The sequence below is a fragment of the Boleophthalmus pectinirostris genome, unplaced genomic scaffold (genome assembly GCF_026225935.1).
Source record: "Boleophthalmus pectinirostris isolate CB_2022bp ecotype Guang Dong unplaced genomic scaffold, ASM2622593v1 HiC_scaffold_3, whole genome shotgun sequence".
In the NCBI taxonomy this organism is placed as follows: Eukaryota; Metazoa; Chordata; class Actinopteri; order Gobiiformes; family Gobiidae; genus Boleophthalmus; species Boleophthalmus pectinirostris.
In genome coordinates this window covers 20,757,186-20,774,792 of record NW_026571299.1, presented here as the reverse complement: position 1 = coordinate 20,774,792, position 17,607 = coordinate 20,757,186, and the positions used below count along the sequence as shown (strand labels likewise).

Here is a 17,607-nt window from a genome sequence, read left to right as displayed (position 1 = left end):
CAGCCTCCTTCCTGATTTGCTTTGTTGTTGTAATGATACTCACAGTCTGAAAAATACTGACTTCAGTTTCCTTAACAACTCTCTGGCTTCAGGTAATGTCTTCAATAATAGTGCGTAGATATAGCCCATGTGGTCTTACTGTTTTATCAATTTCACCAAAATCCAGTTTTATTTCTTTATAGGGTTGTGTTTAAGTTTATTTTGACTGGTTATACCAGATGCTTTTATTTTGGCGGTGCCACTACTTTCCGTGGAGACACACGGTTCCCCTCAGTTGCCCTGAGGAGAGCAGAGGGAGGTGAGCAGCAGATTTGCTCTACTGATTTATATGTAAAATTTTTGACACGGAATGTTGACTTTATCCGGACGTTGATTGTGCTTTATAAGGCCTTTGCCATTGTTCTTGTTGGTTAAACATGTGTGAAATATAGTTTTTTAATTCAAATACAGCACTTAGAAAATGTACTGTTAGCATGTAAGTTTGAGCTAGCAAGCGCGGTCTCACATGTGTCTGTGCCACTTTATTTCTCTGCAGATGTGTGTGGAGCTGTGACATTTGGAGGCTGTATTTTGATCATTTTTGTGTTTCACACAGGTATGTGAGTATCGTATTGTACACCAGTACCAAATGTTATTTCTTTTTCATATATCGTAATTTGTATAACATGTACCATTTGTACATGATTTACTGTTCTTTTAAAAATATAAAATAGCCATGATTGGGGGATTTACATGAAAAAAAAATTAAAAACTATACGATCACACTGTAAAAATGTGTTATTGTAATTAGTAAAAATTATTATTACACGGCAAACCCCTGTGTGCGGCTCACTTCATCTACACAACACAACGCAGATGATTGCTAATTGGTCGGTTCAAGCACGCCGGTTACATATACATGCACATCAGTATCCCGGTTATGGTCGGGTTTATTGAGTATCCCGGTTTCTTCATGGTGCATGTATACGCAGTACCCTGGTTTCAGTATCCCGGTTATTAGAAACCGGGTTACTGTAGCAGGTATATTCCAATAGTAACCGGGATACTGTGGCATGTATTCGCTGTATCCCGGTTACTGCAACGTACAGCTCCTCTCGGGGGACCCTGAGGCGTTCCCAGGCCAGCCGAGACACATAGTTCCTCCAGCGTGTCCTGGGTCTTCCCCAGGGCCTCCTCCTGGTGGGACATGAACACCTCCCGAGGGAGGCGCCCAGGAGGCATCCGGAACAGATTCCCGAGCCACCTCAACGGGCTCCTCTCGATGTGGAGGAGCAGCGGCTCTACTCCGAGCTCCTCACGTGTGACTGAGCTCCTCACCCTATCTCTAAGGGAGCACCCAGCCACCCTGCGGAGGAAACTCATTTCGAGCGCTTGGATCCGCGATCTTGTCCTTTCGGTCATTACCCAGAGCTCATGACCAGAGGTGAGAGTAGGAACGAAGACTGATCGGTAAATCGAGAGCTTCACCTTTCGGCTTAGCTCCCTCTTCACCACAACGGTCCAATACAGCGACCGCATCACTGCCGAAGCTCCACCGATCCGCCTGTCAATCTCATGCTCCATCCTCCCCTCACTAGTGAACAAGACCCCGAGATACTTGAACTCCTCCACTTGAGGCAGGGACTCTCCACCCACCTGGAGAGGGCAAGTCACCTTTTTCCGGTTGAGATCCATGGCCTCAGACTTGGAAGCGCTGATCCTCATCCCAGCCGCTTCACACTCGGCTGCAAACCGCCCCAGTGCACACTGCAGGTCCTGGTTCGATGAAGCCAACAGGACAACATCGTCTGCAAACAGCAGAGATGAAATCCTGTGGTCCCCAAACCGGACCCTCTCCGGCCCCTGACTGCGCCTAGAAATTCTGTCCATAAATACAGTGAACAGAACCGGTGACAAAGGGCAGCCCTGGCGGAGTCCAACATGCACCGGGAACAGGTCTGACTTACTACCAGCGATGAACACCGCCGGACAACCTCCCCAATCGAGGTCAGCAGCTCTCCCCCCGCACTGTAAACAGTGTTGGTGAAGAACTGCTTCCCCCTCCTGAGGCACCGGACGATTTGCCAGAATCTCTTTGAGGCCGTCCATTAGTCCTCCTCCATGGCCTCCCCGAACTCCTCCCAGCTCCGAGTTTTTGCCTCTGCAACCACACGGGCTGCAGCACACTTGGCCCGCCGGTACCATCAGCTGCTTCAGGAGTCCCACGAGCCAACAAGGATTGATAGGACTCCTTGTTCAGCTTGACAGCATCCCTTACTTCCGGTGTCCACCACCGGGTTCGGGGATTGCCGCCGCAACAGGCACCACAGACCTTACGCCCACAGCTCCGAGCAGCCGCATGGACAATAGATTCCGAGAACGAAGCCCACTCGGACTCTATGTCCCCAGCCTCCCCCGGAATATGTGAGAAGTCCTCCCGGAGGTGCGAGTTGAAGGTCCCTCTGACAGAGGGCTCCACCAGCCGTTCCCAACAGACCCTCACTACACGCTTGGGCCTGCCAGGTCTTTCCGGATTCCTCCTCCGCCAGTGAACCCAACTCACAACCAGGTGGTGATCAGTTGACAGCTCAGCCCCTCTCTTCACCCGAGTGTCCAAGACACGCGGCCAGAGGTCAGATAACACGACTACAAAGTCGATCATCTACCTCCGACCTAGGGTGCCCTGGTGCCACATGCACTTATGGACACCCTTTTGCTCGAACATGGTGTTCGTTATGGACAAACTGTGACTAGCCCAGAAGTCCAATAACAGAACACCGCTCGGGTTCAGATCAGGGAGGCCGTTCCTCCCAATCACCCCTCTCCAAGTGTCACTGTCGTTGCCCACGTGGGCGTTGAAGTCCCCCAGTAGAACAACGGAGTCCCCGGTCAGTGCACTGTCTAGTGCCCCTTCCAAGGACTCCAAGAAGGCCGGGTACTCTACGCTGCTGTTCGGCCCGTAGGCCGACACCACAGTGAGAGACCTGTCCCCGACCCGAAGGCACAGGGACGCGACCCTCTCATTCACCAGGGTGAAATCCAACACATGGCGGCTGAGCTGTGGGGCAATGAGCCCACACCAGCCCGCCGCCGCTCCCCGCGGCCAACGCCAGAGCAATGGAGAGTCCAGCCCCTCTCAAGGAGTTGGGTTCCAGAGCCCAAATTGTGCGTGGAGGTGAGGCCGACTATATCCAGTCGGTAATGCTTAACCTCCCGCACAAGCTCAGGCTTCTTCCACCTGAGCGAGGTGACATTCCATGTCCCCAGAGCTAGTCTCCATGTCTGGAGATCCGGTCGCTGAGGTCCCCACTGTCGATTGCCGCCCAGATCCCTTTGCACCGGCTCCATATGGATCTTCCCGTGAGTGGTGGGCCCATGTGAGGGCGGCCCCACATCGCTCCTTCGGGCTAAGCCCGGCCGGGCCCCGTGGGGTAAGGCCTGGCCACCAGGCGCTCGCTGGCGAGCACCCACTCCGGGTCTGGCTCCAGGGTGGGGCCCCGGTGACGCCAATCCGGGCGACGTAACTGGCCTCTGTGTGTGACTTATCATACGGGACTTCTGAACCGTTCTTCGTCTGACCCGTCCCCCCGGACCTGTTTGCCTTGGGTGACCCTACCAGGGGCATGAAGCCCCCGACAACATAGCTCCCGGGATCATTCGGGCACTCAAACCACTCAAACTTATGTTTCGTCTCTGTAAAACGTAAACAAATGTGATCAGAGCTGAATTCTATTATCAAACGGGCTCATGTGGCTCTATAGTGGTTATGGTTTATATGTTGTAAAGTTGAGTTTATTTATGCAGAAGATTTTAATGAATTGGATTGTGGGATATCTCATAGCTCCTCACGTTGGTTAAACCTCCCGAGCTTCTTATGCTAAAGGAGCTCACGGTTTGTATTTTTCCTGGTTTGTTTAAATTGATTTAAGTTAATTTTTGCGCTTGCGCATTTGTGAGATTATGTCAAGAAACCGGGATACTCCATTTGATCGTGTATACAGGGATATGAGTATCCCGGTTTCTCAGTGTGCATGTATACGCAATAACTCGAATACTGACATAACCGGGATATGGCTAATAACCGGGATACTGATGTGCATGTATACGCACTCAATGTAACTGAATAATGCAACAGTCACCAAGTCCAGTTTCAGATTTGAATTAGGGTTTGTTGAGAAATTTGATTGTGGAGTAGGCAGGGTATGGAGCGTTTTTTCAAAAAGAGTAAGAACAAAGGAATTAGTGCAGTAAATCATAGTCATAAATAATGAGTTTAAATTCATGGTTAAACAGAATATAAATGTGGTGAAGAATATTTAACTCAACCAATCCACTTTATTTCTATCGCACATTTCATAAACATTTTCCAAAGTACTTCTTCACAAGTACTTAATAACAACAATAATAAAATTATCAAATAAACAAGTCACACAGCACACAACTCACGCGGTGTTAAAGTCAGAGAGTAAAAGTGTGTCTTCAGACAAGACTTAAAACTCTCCACTGTGGGGGCTGTAGGATCATGGAGGGCAGAGTGTTCCAGAGTTTGGGGCTGGTCACAGAGAAGGTCTTATCCTCCTGGTTTTAAGTCTCGTCTCAAGCCCCACAAGCTGGAGCTGGACCTCAGACCTCAGAGTGCACTGGGGTGTAAATGTGGAGGAGGTACAAGGCGTATTGTGGAGCCGGTCCATTCAAAGCTTTAAAAACAAACCATCCATAAGACAGATAATGGAGTCCACAAACAGCTTCTTCCAGCTCAAGACAAAGTGTGGACGGGTGTGTTTGGGCTGTAATTATAGGCTTGGTCTTATATTATAGACTGGCAGCTGAAAGGGCAGCATAAGGCAGGACAATGGGAGGGCCCAGAAAGAAAGCAGGACTGGGAAGAGGGATTTTCTACAGTTGGAACCCCAAATATGAAACTCGGCTCCAAATTGGCTCCTATAACTGCAGCTTCAATGAGCTTCATTTGACTGAGCCGAACACTGTGGGTGATGTCACACTAGCATTAAGTAGTATTACTACTACTGTTAGCACTGCTACTACTACTACTACTAGTACTGTTATGACTATTGTTACTACTGCTATTACTGTTACTACTGCTATTACTGTTACTACTGCTATTACTGTTACTACTGCTAATACTACTACTACTACTACTGCTGCTGCTGCTGCTCGTACCCATATTATTCCTGCTGTACTTTAGATAATTGCTTCAATGCAATGTCATTCACATGCAGTGTTGGGGAGTAACGGATTACATGTACCGCTGTTACGTAATCAGAGTACAAATTATGAGTAACTGTATTCCGTTACAGTTACTGCTTCACTGAGTGGTAATTGGATTACAGTTACTTTGCTGAAATAAGTGGATTACAAGGCGGTATTTTCCTGTTTTCACATTTTGTGCTACATCCCATTTATTTATTTTTTTTATTTCGGTAATTCCACTCATTGCCGGAAACCCAAACAGAACGCGCACAATAAATAGCGATGTAAACGTCATGTTAAAGTTGGCGGTGTCAGTCACACAGTGGAAGCAGTAGTGCATTGGTAAAAACGCATGTGTCTTGGAAATTCTTCTCCCGATGTGAGATATATATATAAAAAAACAAATATAAAATCGCCTACAACTTAAATGTGAAACAGGAGCTACTGGCACAACCTGCATAGACTCATAATATCTGCACTACTGTCCTATAGTGACCTGCGACATGAGTGGACGTGCACACAAACACACACCTTCATCATCGTCATCAACCTGACAACCCGCGGACCACGTTTCCTTCCGTAGTTACTGCGCGGACACCGCCGTCTCGTGCGCCGCGTGTGGACCGTGTTTTCTCGCGTAAACCTCCTCCTGTGCGCCTCTAAACCAGAACTAACACCAGGACTAAACCAGGATTAACCCAGGACTAAACCAGGACTAAAGCAGGACTGAACCAGGTTTAAACTAGGACTAAACCACGACTAAACCAGAACTAAAGACCTGGTCTAGACCTGGTCTAAACCAGGTCTAAAATCAGGAGTAAACCAGGTCTAAAAATCAGGACTAAACCAGGTCTAAACAACACGACACCTAACAGTAGGTTGACATAATTTAAGGTGATCTCATATAAAAAAATAATTTCTCTATCAATAATATTTTTTAATATGGTGAAGGAAAGGTTTATCTTGTTACTGTCTTTTAACAGACAAAACCTCTTATATTAAGATCTCGTGGTCTTTGTTTCTCTACAGCAAACAGTTGCTTATTCATGGAGACTTGGGCTCAGACAATTTGAAGACAACAGACAAGAATTTTCAGGATGTGGTTGCTACATTCATGTCGTTTAAAAAAACATGACAATATCAAGTAATCCAAAGTAATCAGATTACGTTACTCACTTTAAGTAATTTAATGGATTACGTTACAAACTACATTTTGGGGTGTGTAATCTGTAATCTGTAGGGGATTACATTTTAAAAGTAACCTTCCCAACACTGTTCACATGTACGGTGGTGTATTGCTATCACTCCCCAAAAAATATTTCGGCTCAGTATCACGTAATTACGTGAAAAGTTTCACGTTATAACGTGATATTTTTCACGTTATAACGTGAAATTATCACGTTATTTCATGATATGAAATTATCACGTTATTTCGTGATGTGGTATTTTCACGTTATAACGTGAAATTATCACGTTATAACGTGATACGACATTATCACGTTATTTCGTGATAGGCATTTATCACGTTATTACATGATATGAATTTATCACGTTATTTCGTGATAAGCATTTATCACGTTATTATATGATATTTTCACGTTATAACGTGAAAACGTCAAGTATGGTTTTACGTGATTTCATTATAAGATCAGCCACAGCCAAACCACGCTTCCCTCGGTCCAGTCAACTCCAGCCTGAGCTTGGCCCACGCTGAAAATGTGGATTCTCCACTCTTGAGATTACTTCGGGCTCGTGTTGTCTCCTTCGCATGAAGCAAGATCGTGTAAGTGTATTTTACTGTTTCGTCCCCAAGTTATGTTGTCGTACGGTAGCAGAATGTTCTGTAAGCAACTGCTGAATATTAGAGCTGGAGCGAGTTGTTCGCTGTGGGTAGAGCTGCTAAAAGTACCTAGTCTGTTTGCAATTCTGTTATAGCTCCTAAGAATTAGTTAAAGACAAAAGCATTCATTTGACACATTTCGGTGTTTCCAGTTATTTATGAATAATGACCATAAAACATTGTTGACTGTATGCACTCAGACATAGCCAGTGTAAGAGAAGGTTATTCAGAAAATGTGGTGTAGTTAGCTAAGCTAAGCCCCACTTCAACTCATCTGAGCCCGGCCTGGGCAGGGGAACAGCGCTCAGAGGTCCCGGTGCTCCTCCGGTTCAGGCCGGGCTCAGATGATCTGGAGCGGGGAGTGGTTAGGTGCCTCGGCCTGAGAAGCGCTTTTCTCGAGAAGAACCAAGTGCACGGAGGAGGCTCAGAACAGTAACGAACCAGACCGGATTCGCGCTTCTGTCTGGATGCTTTACTCCACCTCAGAACCAGCCGCAACGCTACACCGGAGCAACCCGCACGGACCTAGAGTTCACTGCGCATTCTCGCTTTCCCCGCACGGAACCAGCACGCAGAGGCACGGAACCGCTCAGCGATGTCTTTACTGCTGTTGGCTGCTGCTGTTACCCGAACTCAGAGCTTCTGGGCTGATGTGCAGCGAGTTGTGTACAAAGTTGTAGCCTACATGTGCTGTTTTATGAGTTTATGATGATAACTTGGGATGAGGACGGCCGTGGTGTTTTATGGTCTTTATTCATGAAGAACTTGAAACACCGACATGTGTCAAACGAATGCTTTTGTCATTAACTATGGAGCTATAACAGAATTGCAATTTTAGCAGCTCTTTGCCCACAGCGAACGACTCGCTACAGCACTCGTTCAGCAGTTGCTTACCGAACATTCTGCTATCTTGAGGACGAAACAGTAAAATACTCTTACAAGATCTTGCTCCATGGGAAGGAGATAGTGTTCTCCTTCGTTAGGAGCCTAAATGTGCTTCAGATTTAATTCTGATCCACTTCCTACTGACCTAAATACGCACAGCAACATTTGCATTGAAACTGTACATAAAACACCTTTTACAGCAAGTATCACAACTAGGATGTAGATGCTTACATTTAAAAACATGAACCTCAACAACTCAAAGTTGGATCAGTGACATCCTAATATTAAATCTCATTATTTAACAAAAGAAGCAGCAGATTTTTTACAATGTAAACGATGTTTATTTTATTCATTTATTACAAAAACATTTAGGCTCCTAACGACTTAATAAACAGAACCGCAGCAGATCCGGGCCAGATAACCCGGTTCTGAACGCGGATCCAAAACGGGTCCTGGGCGGGTCCGCGAGATACGCAGCGGATCAGCCGCGCCTCCGCCGCGGATCCGGAAAAATAAGACAGTCACGCTTCCCTTCGGTCAACTCCAACGTGAGCATGGCCCAGGCTGAAAGTGTGGATTCTCCACTCTCGAGATTTCTTTGGGCTCGTGGTGTACCAGAACACACCAGAACACTATCTCCTTCCCATGGAGCAAGATCTTGTAAGAGTATTTTACTGTTTCGTCCTCAAGATAGCAGAATGTTCAGTAAGCAACTGCTGAACGAGTGCTGTAGCGAGTTGTTCGCTGTGGGCAAAGAGCTGCTAAAAATTGCAATTCTGTTATAGCTCCATAGTTAATGACAAAAGCATTCGTTTGACACATGTCGGTGTTTCAAGTTCTTCATGAATAAAGACCATAAAACACCACGGCCGTCCTCATCCCAAGTTATCATCATAAACTCATAAAACAGCACATGTAGGCTACAACTTTGTACACAACTCGCTGCACATCAGCCCAGAAGCTCTGAGTTCGGGTAACAGCAGCAGCCAACAGCAGTAAAGACATCGCTGAGCGGTTCCGTCCTCTGCGCGCTGGTTCCGTGCGGGGAAAGCGAGAATGCGCAGTGAACTCTAGGTCCGTGCGGGTTGCTCCGGTGTAGCGTTGCGGCTGGTTCTGAGGTGGAGTAAAGCATCCGGACAGAAGCGTGAATCCGGTCTGGTTCGTTACTGTTCTGAGCCTCCGTGCACTTGGTTCTTCTCGAGAAAAGCGCTTCTCAGGCCGAGGCACCTAACCACTCCCCGCTCCAGGATCATCTGAGCCCGGCCTGAACCGGAGGAGCACCGGGACCTGAGCGCTGTTCCCCTGCCCAGGCCGGGCTCAGATGAGTTGAAGTGGGGCTTAGCTTAGCTAACTACACCACATTTTCTGAATAACATTCTCTTACACTGGCTATGTCTGAGTGCATACAGGCAACAATGTTTTATGGTCATTATTCATAAATAACTGGAAACACCGAAATGTGTCAAATGAATGCTTTTGTCTTTAACTAATTCTTAGGAGCTATAACAGAATTGCAAACAGACTAGGTACTTTTAGCAGCTCTACCCACAGCGAACAACTCGCTCCAGCTCTAATATTCAGCAGTTGCTTACAGAGCATTCTGCTACCGTACGACAACACAACTTGGGGACGAAACAGTAAAATACACTTACACGATCTTGCTTCATGCGAAGGAGACAACACGAGCCCGAAGTAATCTCAAGAGTGGAGAATCCACATTTTCAGCGTGGGCCATGCTCAGGCTGGAGTTGACTGGACCGAGGGAAGCGTGGTTTGGCTGTGGCTGATCTTATAATGAAATCACGTAAAACCATACTTGACGTTTTCACGTTATAACGTGAAAATATCATGTAATAACGTGATAAATGCGTATCACGAAATAACGTGATAATTTCGTATCACGTAATAACGTGATAATTTCGTATCACGTTATAACGTGATAATTTCACGTTATAACGTGAAAATACCACATCACGAAATAACGTGATAATTTCATATAATGAAATAACGTGATAATTTCACGTTATAACGTGAAAAATATCACGTTATAACGTGAAACTTTTCACGTAATTACGTGATACTGAGCCGAAATATTTTTTGGGGAGTGATAGCAATACACCACCGTACACATGTCATCACTGATTGCAAAACATGCAAAAACCACATTTGTTCATGACCACACCCTCTGCTTTAGACCCGCCCCCTCCTGGTTTAAAGCCTAAAAGCAAACCTCTGTTCATTTCAGCACTTCAGCAGAGTCCAGGACAGAGCTACTCAAACATGGAAGGAGTGAACGGGATGAAAATGAGACTGAAGAATAACATAGAGGAGATTTTGATGGAGAATCATAAAGAAGAGGTTTTGCCAGCAGATGTGTTGAAAAACATGATTTCTGAAGCGAATAAAGTGAAGAGGAATGCATACTGTCCCTACAGCCAGTTCAGAGTGGGGGCCGCTCTGCTCACCACAGACAACCACATCTACACAGGTACCGACTCTCAGGAGATTATGGATTTTTTTTATTTTTTTTACATTAGGAACAAAATGACATGACATTGACTTGTTCTGCAGAAAAGACTTTTAACCATGCTCTAGTCATTTCCCTTCACCATTTACACACTCACATTTAGAGTGATTCATGCATGTTTGAGTATTCTTTAATAGCTTATTTTCAAGATGTCATATCAACCTCTGTCTTCACCTCCATCAGTACACACCCACTGTGATGTACTAACTGATGTTCTTAAATTTTATTTCTTCATCAGTGATACACGTAGGATTTGCTAGTGTGATGTGCAGCTCTACACAGGAGGGGCCCACAGCCCCTTGTAATTTATTACAAGGTTAAAAACTGTTTTGTTGATGACGTTTACGGTGACGTCAGCTCCCACTGTGCATCATAGTTTTCTAACCTGGAAGTCAGAGCACTTGTTTCTTTTATTAAGTCATATTAGATCAATATTGTGCTTTAAAATATTCAAAGTATAAGATCATGATGCACACACAGTATTGCACTGCTTAGCTACATAGTGTGTAAAAAGACACGGAAAAATTAGAACACAGGCACTTCACCTGCAAGCAGAAGATTTTCATTCATATGTTTTTATTGTTGACAAAAATGTGATATTTTTAACCCAGAAGTCAGAGCTTTTGGAATAATTGCAACTAAGTAGTTGACAAGAGAACACCGTTATAACTTGGTTAAAAATGTGAGACATTATAAGTCACTGTGCATATACTGGTCACTACAGCACAGTGACTAGAGCTGAGTGTTTACAGTCAGGTCTATGTCACATTTGAGAGGTGTTCACTGCACAAAGGGAAAGTTTAACGACCACACGAACAGGACAGAGAGAGAAGGAGAGGAGGAGGAGAGGAGATAGAAAGGGGGAGGAGAGGGGAAGAGGGAAGAGAGGAGAGAGAGGGGGGAAGAGGCTTTTCAACTTGTACAAAGTGATGACCGCAAGTTAGCACAACCAATGTAGCAACACCTGCTCCACCTTTTCTGTGAGGGCCACTTCATGTTCCCATGGCTTCAGCAGGTGAAGACCATCCGGGATGACTGTGGTCTGGTCCGTGTGTGTACCTCAGTCATTCAGCAGTGTTCACTTAAACTGACAGTGGAACAAATCTTAAAAGATCATACAAACGTGGCAAGGCCAAATCAGGGAAATATCATTTGATGAATTGAATGTAGAATTGAGAAGAGAATATATACTTTAAAAATGTATTATGTGAACATCTTAAATACAGCCAGCTCATCTGTAACTTCAGGACTAATAACAGCAGGATTCCCAAGGTCAGTGGCAGATACAAAGGTCTGGAGAGATCAATGAGGACTTTATGTTCAGGCAACTCGGTGGGAGATGAAGGTCATGTTTTGTTTGTGTGTACACACTGAAAGATGATGAAACTCAGAGAGAAGTATGTCACGTGGTTTGGTTGTTTTTAGAAGTTAAAATGTCTATAAACTGTTCAGATCGAGAGGAGAGAGTCACTGCAGCATCAATAAAGAAAGCTGAGAATAAAAAGTATAAATAATTTATTACAAGGTTAAAAACGAAATACAAATAAAAAAATAAAAACGGGGATCCTCGATAAAAGAGTTTAAGAGGTTAAAACACTAGGTGGGCCAGGGTTAAAATGAGGGGGGCAGTTTGTAATGTGATGTACGGGGTCCAATTCACCTCTAATCTGATTGGCTTCTGAAGTGCCTCTGTTCTGTCAATCAACTGAAAAGAAGAACAACCGGAGAATTCATTGATCACTGACGCAATTCCATGCCCAAACTCTTCACGGCAGTAGACCTAATGCGTCAATACAAAGTAATGGGAAAAGAAACAGACCTTCAGATTTTTTTTTTCCTTTTTTTGTTTTTTTACTGTCTGTGCTTGTATTTGCACCATACTGAATTTGTGTGTTGGATGTACCCTGTACTTGGCCCCTGAATGTAACATATGGCCCCCTAGAACCGCTACTTTTCCCACAGCCCCTGTAGACAAAACAGACCGACAGCAAAATCCAAGCACGACAGGCTGATACTTTACAAGTTTATCTGTGTGAGGGGGGCACCACTGTCTTGCTTCTGTTAAGGTGGAGCTCCTCACTTCACCGCCGCGTGGACACAGCGCCATGGTGCAGCTTCTATAGTTTCTGTGATCCTCCCTCATCCTGTCGCTCGAGAACATCCACACAGACTCTTTGTATAAGTACTGCTCTCTTCTATTGGATTAAGTACATTCCCAGGTCTTTATTTCTGTTTCAAGTGTATTCTTGTTCTGAGCACAAACTAGGTGTTTTGAAAGGCACTATATAATTGCAATGATTAATTATTTAACTAACATTTATAACCCTTAAGCTTTATGATGAAATTGTATGACTCACATTCTTCTGAGTAAGCACACATTCATCACAATGTCTGTTGAACTGTAACAGTTTCTCAAGTCAAATTTCAGAAAGTGAACACAATAAGATATAAAACCTGTTATTTTATTTTGGGATATTTGCAGTCGCGAAAGCCTGACTTTAACATCAAGAGTGTAAAACCTAGTATTGAAGTGTAGTTCTTTTTTTAATGAATGAATGAATGAATGAATGTGTTTTATTTTATTTATTTATTTTATATATTTTTTTTTGTGTAGTTTGAAGATTGAAGTGTAGTTCTTGTGCAGGGTGTAACGTGGAGAACGCATGCTATAACCTGGGCATTTGCGCTGAGAGGAACGCCATGTCCAAAGCTGTATCTGAGGGCTGCAGGTCCTTCAAGGCCATCGTCATCACCAGGTAAAAACAACCACAAGAACACTAAGCACTGTGGCCATATCGGCTTGTCAAAGAATGATCTCGTCAGATCTCAGAAGCTCAGCAGGGCCTGGTTAGTACTTGGATGGGAGACCACTGGGAATTCCAGGAGCCACAGGGGGTCACCAGTAGCAAAAACGTTGTGGTGTCCTCAGACAAGACACTTCACCCACATTGCCTAATAAGAAAGTGGTGTGTGTGTGAGTGTTGATGGTGGTGGGAGGGACTGATGGTGCAGATTGGCAGCCTCGCTTCTGTCATCTGCCCCAGGGCAGCTGTGGCTGCAATAGTAGTTTACAACCCCCGGGTGTGGAGTGAATGAACAATAAACTGTAAAGCGCTGATTAATTGATTAATGATGAATTAATTAATTAACTAACATTTATAATCTGTCACATTACCAGGTATTTTCTACAAAAATCCTTAAGCTTTAGGGTGAAATTGTATGACTCACATTCTTCTGAACAAGCATACTTTCATCACTTCCTCTGAGGTGACTGTTCAGTGAAGTTACTAAGGTGATTGAATCACATGCAGGAACAGATCTTTTCATTTCCTGTGTTGAAATAATGACCCACCCACACATTCCCATATAGTTGTTTTTTTGTCCTTTTAAATTTTAAAGCTGCACTATGTAACTTTTCTCATGGAGTTTGTTTCACTCACACATGTTTAACACACAAACCTGCACATTTAGGCTGAGCTCTTCTCTCAAACAGAAACCACTCTGTTCAACATTATGATCATTTGATAAGATAGGAAGTGCTCCAGTGTGTTTTTAAACTACATACAGCTTCACTAGAGACATTTGGATGATTTCAGCCCTGGAATTGACCAGAGCTCTTGTCTCTACTGAACTAACGCTAAAAGGAGCTGTTGGTTTAGTTTGATCGTTTGTATGATGATGTATGTGAACAGGGACACAGGTGCTCAAATCATCTCTCAGAACAATGACACAGCTCTCAGTCACACACGACACACTTTGGGCCAAACTCTGTCACAACTCAAACATAACTGCAAATCAAAGCACCAAAATGTAGTACAGGCTACATACAGACTATCATATACATGCAGTTCTGTTTGATTTTCAACAAGATTACACATGACAATACAAAAGTAGTGTTGAGGTATTTGCTATTCCAACATTTTTCAATTCAACTTTCTGCATGAATATTTTTGATCAAATACTGCAAAATGAAATTTGTAATTGATAACGTGTAGCATTTCCAGTTCAAAATGTACATATGTGAAGTGTAAACCTCAGAGTGAGACTGTGCTAAACCTGTGTGGCCCCTGAGAGACAGACTGAGGCTCTGAGCTGCTCTGTCACATGAAGAAAAGAGCACAGAAAACACATGATCACAGACTTTGGATGGTCAGTCTGCTTTTTGCTCAATTTTATTTAGTTTTTGCAAATTACAGTTTGAAATAGATAAAAGTCACAAAGCAAATGTTACTGAAAGTTACTGAAACATGTGAATGAACCAAAACACAACTCCAGGTATGTTTTTGAGGAGGCTGGGTTAAAGCTCACAAGAGTCTATTTAGTGTAATAAAAGACCTTTAACAGAAGAAAGGACAGGTTACAAAATATACACAACAACCGAATCAGTTTGAGCCATGTGTCCATAGAGAACATGTGACAGAGCAGATCGCTGTACAGACCCTGCATATATATCTGAATCATATTTTTGACTTGAATGGGTATGCATATTGTATACATACATACTGTGTATACATGAACATACATACTGTAAATACTGTAAATACATTTTTCTGTGTGTTTTTCTAGTGACTTGAGTGAACACATCTCTCCGTGTGGAGGCTGTCGACAGTTCATGAGAGAGGTCTGTTTGTTTTGTGTCTGCTCAAAGTTACATCACAAACCTGAGAGGGAGGGGCCAGGACACACACGGGACACACACAAGTCCAAACACAAACCTGAGAGGGAGGGGCCAGGACACACACGGGACACACACAAGTCCAAACACAAACCTGAGAGGGAGGGGCCAGGACACACACGGGACACACACGAGTCCAAACACAAACCTGAGTGGGAGGGGCCAGGACACACACGGGACACACACGAGTCCAAATACTGATCTGTGAGGAGGGCTGTGAGGTTTAGGGGAGTATGGTTCAGACTTTGGTCAGGGGACTTGTATTTTAGACTACTTTAAATGTTGCGTGTTCATAAAAAGGTAAACAAGCCCATATGTAACCTTTGTGGTGGGGTTTACACCACAGTATGGCATTAAACGCATCCATCTCTATGGAGACAAGAAGGTATTAAGAAGAGTATTAAATGCAAAATATATAAGCTTAATATCAATAAAGCTTCATATTGTAAAACACTGCATAGCAATAATTTCACCATGGAGAAAAGAAAGTGGTTAAAACTCCATTAGAAAAAGTGCATGCACCTTTTGGATAGAAAGATCAAGGAGTAGTCAAAAGAACAGTGCGTCCTCCCTCTGGCCCCACACAGAGTAAATGAGTGGTCAGTTTATATAAAGCTGTGAAACATTGTCCAGCAGAGAAGGTCAAAGGTCAAAGCCATGTTTGTGATGAACCAAAGTCCAAAAGAGCTTTTTCTGCACAATCTGGCAACAACACAGAGGCAGAGACCAGGCACAACAGTCTGTCTACAGTGACCGGTGAATGGTTCTGTTATTTAAGAAAGCCTGACACATGTGTACTTTTTATTTCAATGTAAAAGCATATTTACAGAGATTAAAGTCAAGGGTCTTTTGGACATTGAGATTTCTGAATCTGAAACAGTTTTGAGTTGTTTTGAGTTTATTTACTGTTTGCTTCATGTGTCTGTTCAGTTTTGGCACCTTCAGGGAGAACTGATTTATTGTAGATTTGATCTAATTGATTTAATCGATTTAACTGATGTAACTGGTTGATTTATTTATTTACAAAGCATTTAATAATAGTTCATATGATCTTATAAGAGGGAACTCCCCAAAAGCTACCTTAGCCTTCTGTAAGGGCCTCAGACACAAAAATACATACATACGTTACAATTTCAAATTTATCCCACAGCTAACATCACACACACACACACACACACAAATACATACACATACATATATACAGTCCCTTTGTTAGCATCTGTCCTGTTTCAAACACATTCATAAATTTTTATAGTTCATCCTCCATCATAAAGAGGTCATGTTTCAAGTACTAATGACAATGACATATTAATTACGGACTAGTTTGTTCTAAATTACTGTTGGTTAGTTCATTCTTGCTACTACATTATGTGCATAGGCTGTACTATGGGGTTATAATTGAGTATAATGAAGTAGCAAGAATCTACAATGTAATTAGTTGTGAAAAAATATGGCAAACCTTTGGACTGGTGGTGTGTGTTTCCTAAGAGCCCTTTGTGTGTGACAGTTTGGTGCTGACTGGGAGGTGTACCTGACCAAAACAGACGGATCTCACCTGAAGATGACCGTTAAGGAACTGCTTCCCGTTTCCTTCGGCCCTGAGGATCTGTCCATGAAGAAGCTGCAGATCCAAAATGGCCACTGACCTACTCCAGGACACCACGTTGGGTCCTACTGAACATAAGTGCTGAGACACACTTTGACACTGCCACATGAGCCATATATGTATTTAAATGTGAATATTCCTGTGGTAATGTCAAATATTTAATATTCAAATATGTTATTTAGACAAATGGATAAATATTGAATTACTGGTGGTGTAACTGTGTTGTAGTTTGAACACTTGAATGAACATCTCATATATTTTGTACATGTAAAATTACAATAATCATGGCACATGTTTACTATATTGAAACTGCAATACAATTGAATTTGTGATGCACAGAATGACAAAGTCAGCATCTATTAAAGGAGGTTTAGTCTTGGTTGAGTCTTAGTTTAGACCACCACTTACATGTAATTGGAGATGAAGAGGTTAAAACTACATTGGAACTTTACAGCAAAAGCTACATCATGAACATCTCCATGGAGCCAAATGGAGTCCCATGCGGTTAATGAGTCAGGTTTGTTGAGAGGAAAGTTTAGTCTTGTTTTAGATCAGTTTAGTCCTGGTGTAATAACAAAATACATTTGAACATGTCCTTAAACATATTTACTGTCAGAATTATCTGGCCCTGTTTCAATCAGGGCTTTTCCCTCTGACAGGTGCATCTCCTCACTGTCTGCTCCTCCCATGGAAGTATAATAACGTGGAAGATGAACTCAACATGGCGTTGTGTTATTTTTAATGGCCTGAGTTCACTGGTGCAGTTTTTTTCTTCTGCATTATTTCCTGAATACCAGTCTGGCCCCGTCCACTGTGTGAGAAATGTGCAGTACTGACCAGTCAGAGCAAGAGCTGCTTGAGTGGAGCTCATGCGGGCTCATAGC

The 17,607-nt window shown here is 43.5% G+C and overlaps 1 protein-coding gene across 1 annotated transcript; it reads left to right on the top strand.

Annotated features, from left to right (window-relative positions):
• Nucleotides 1-245: 245 nt before the first annotated feature.
• cdab (cytidine deaminase b) lies at nt 246-17,113 on the top strand. Its single transcript, XM_020930994.2, has 6 exons — nt 246-298; nt 536-595; nt 10,161-10,403; nt 13,087-13,198; nt 15,009-15,063; nt 16,625-17,113. Exons 3-6 carry the CDS (start codon nt 10,196-10,198, stop codon nt 16,760-16,762), a joined length of 513 nt encoding a protein of 170 aa, XP_020786653.2. The 5' UTR covers nt 246-298; nt 536-595; nt 10,161-10,195; the 3' UTR covers nt 16,763-17,113.
• The last annotated feature ends 494 nt before the right edge of the window (nt 17,114-17,607 follow it).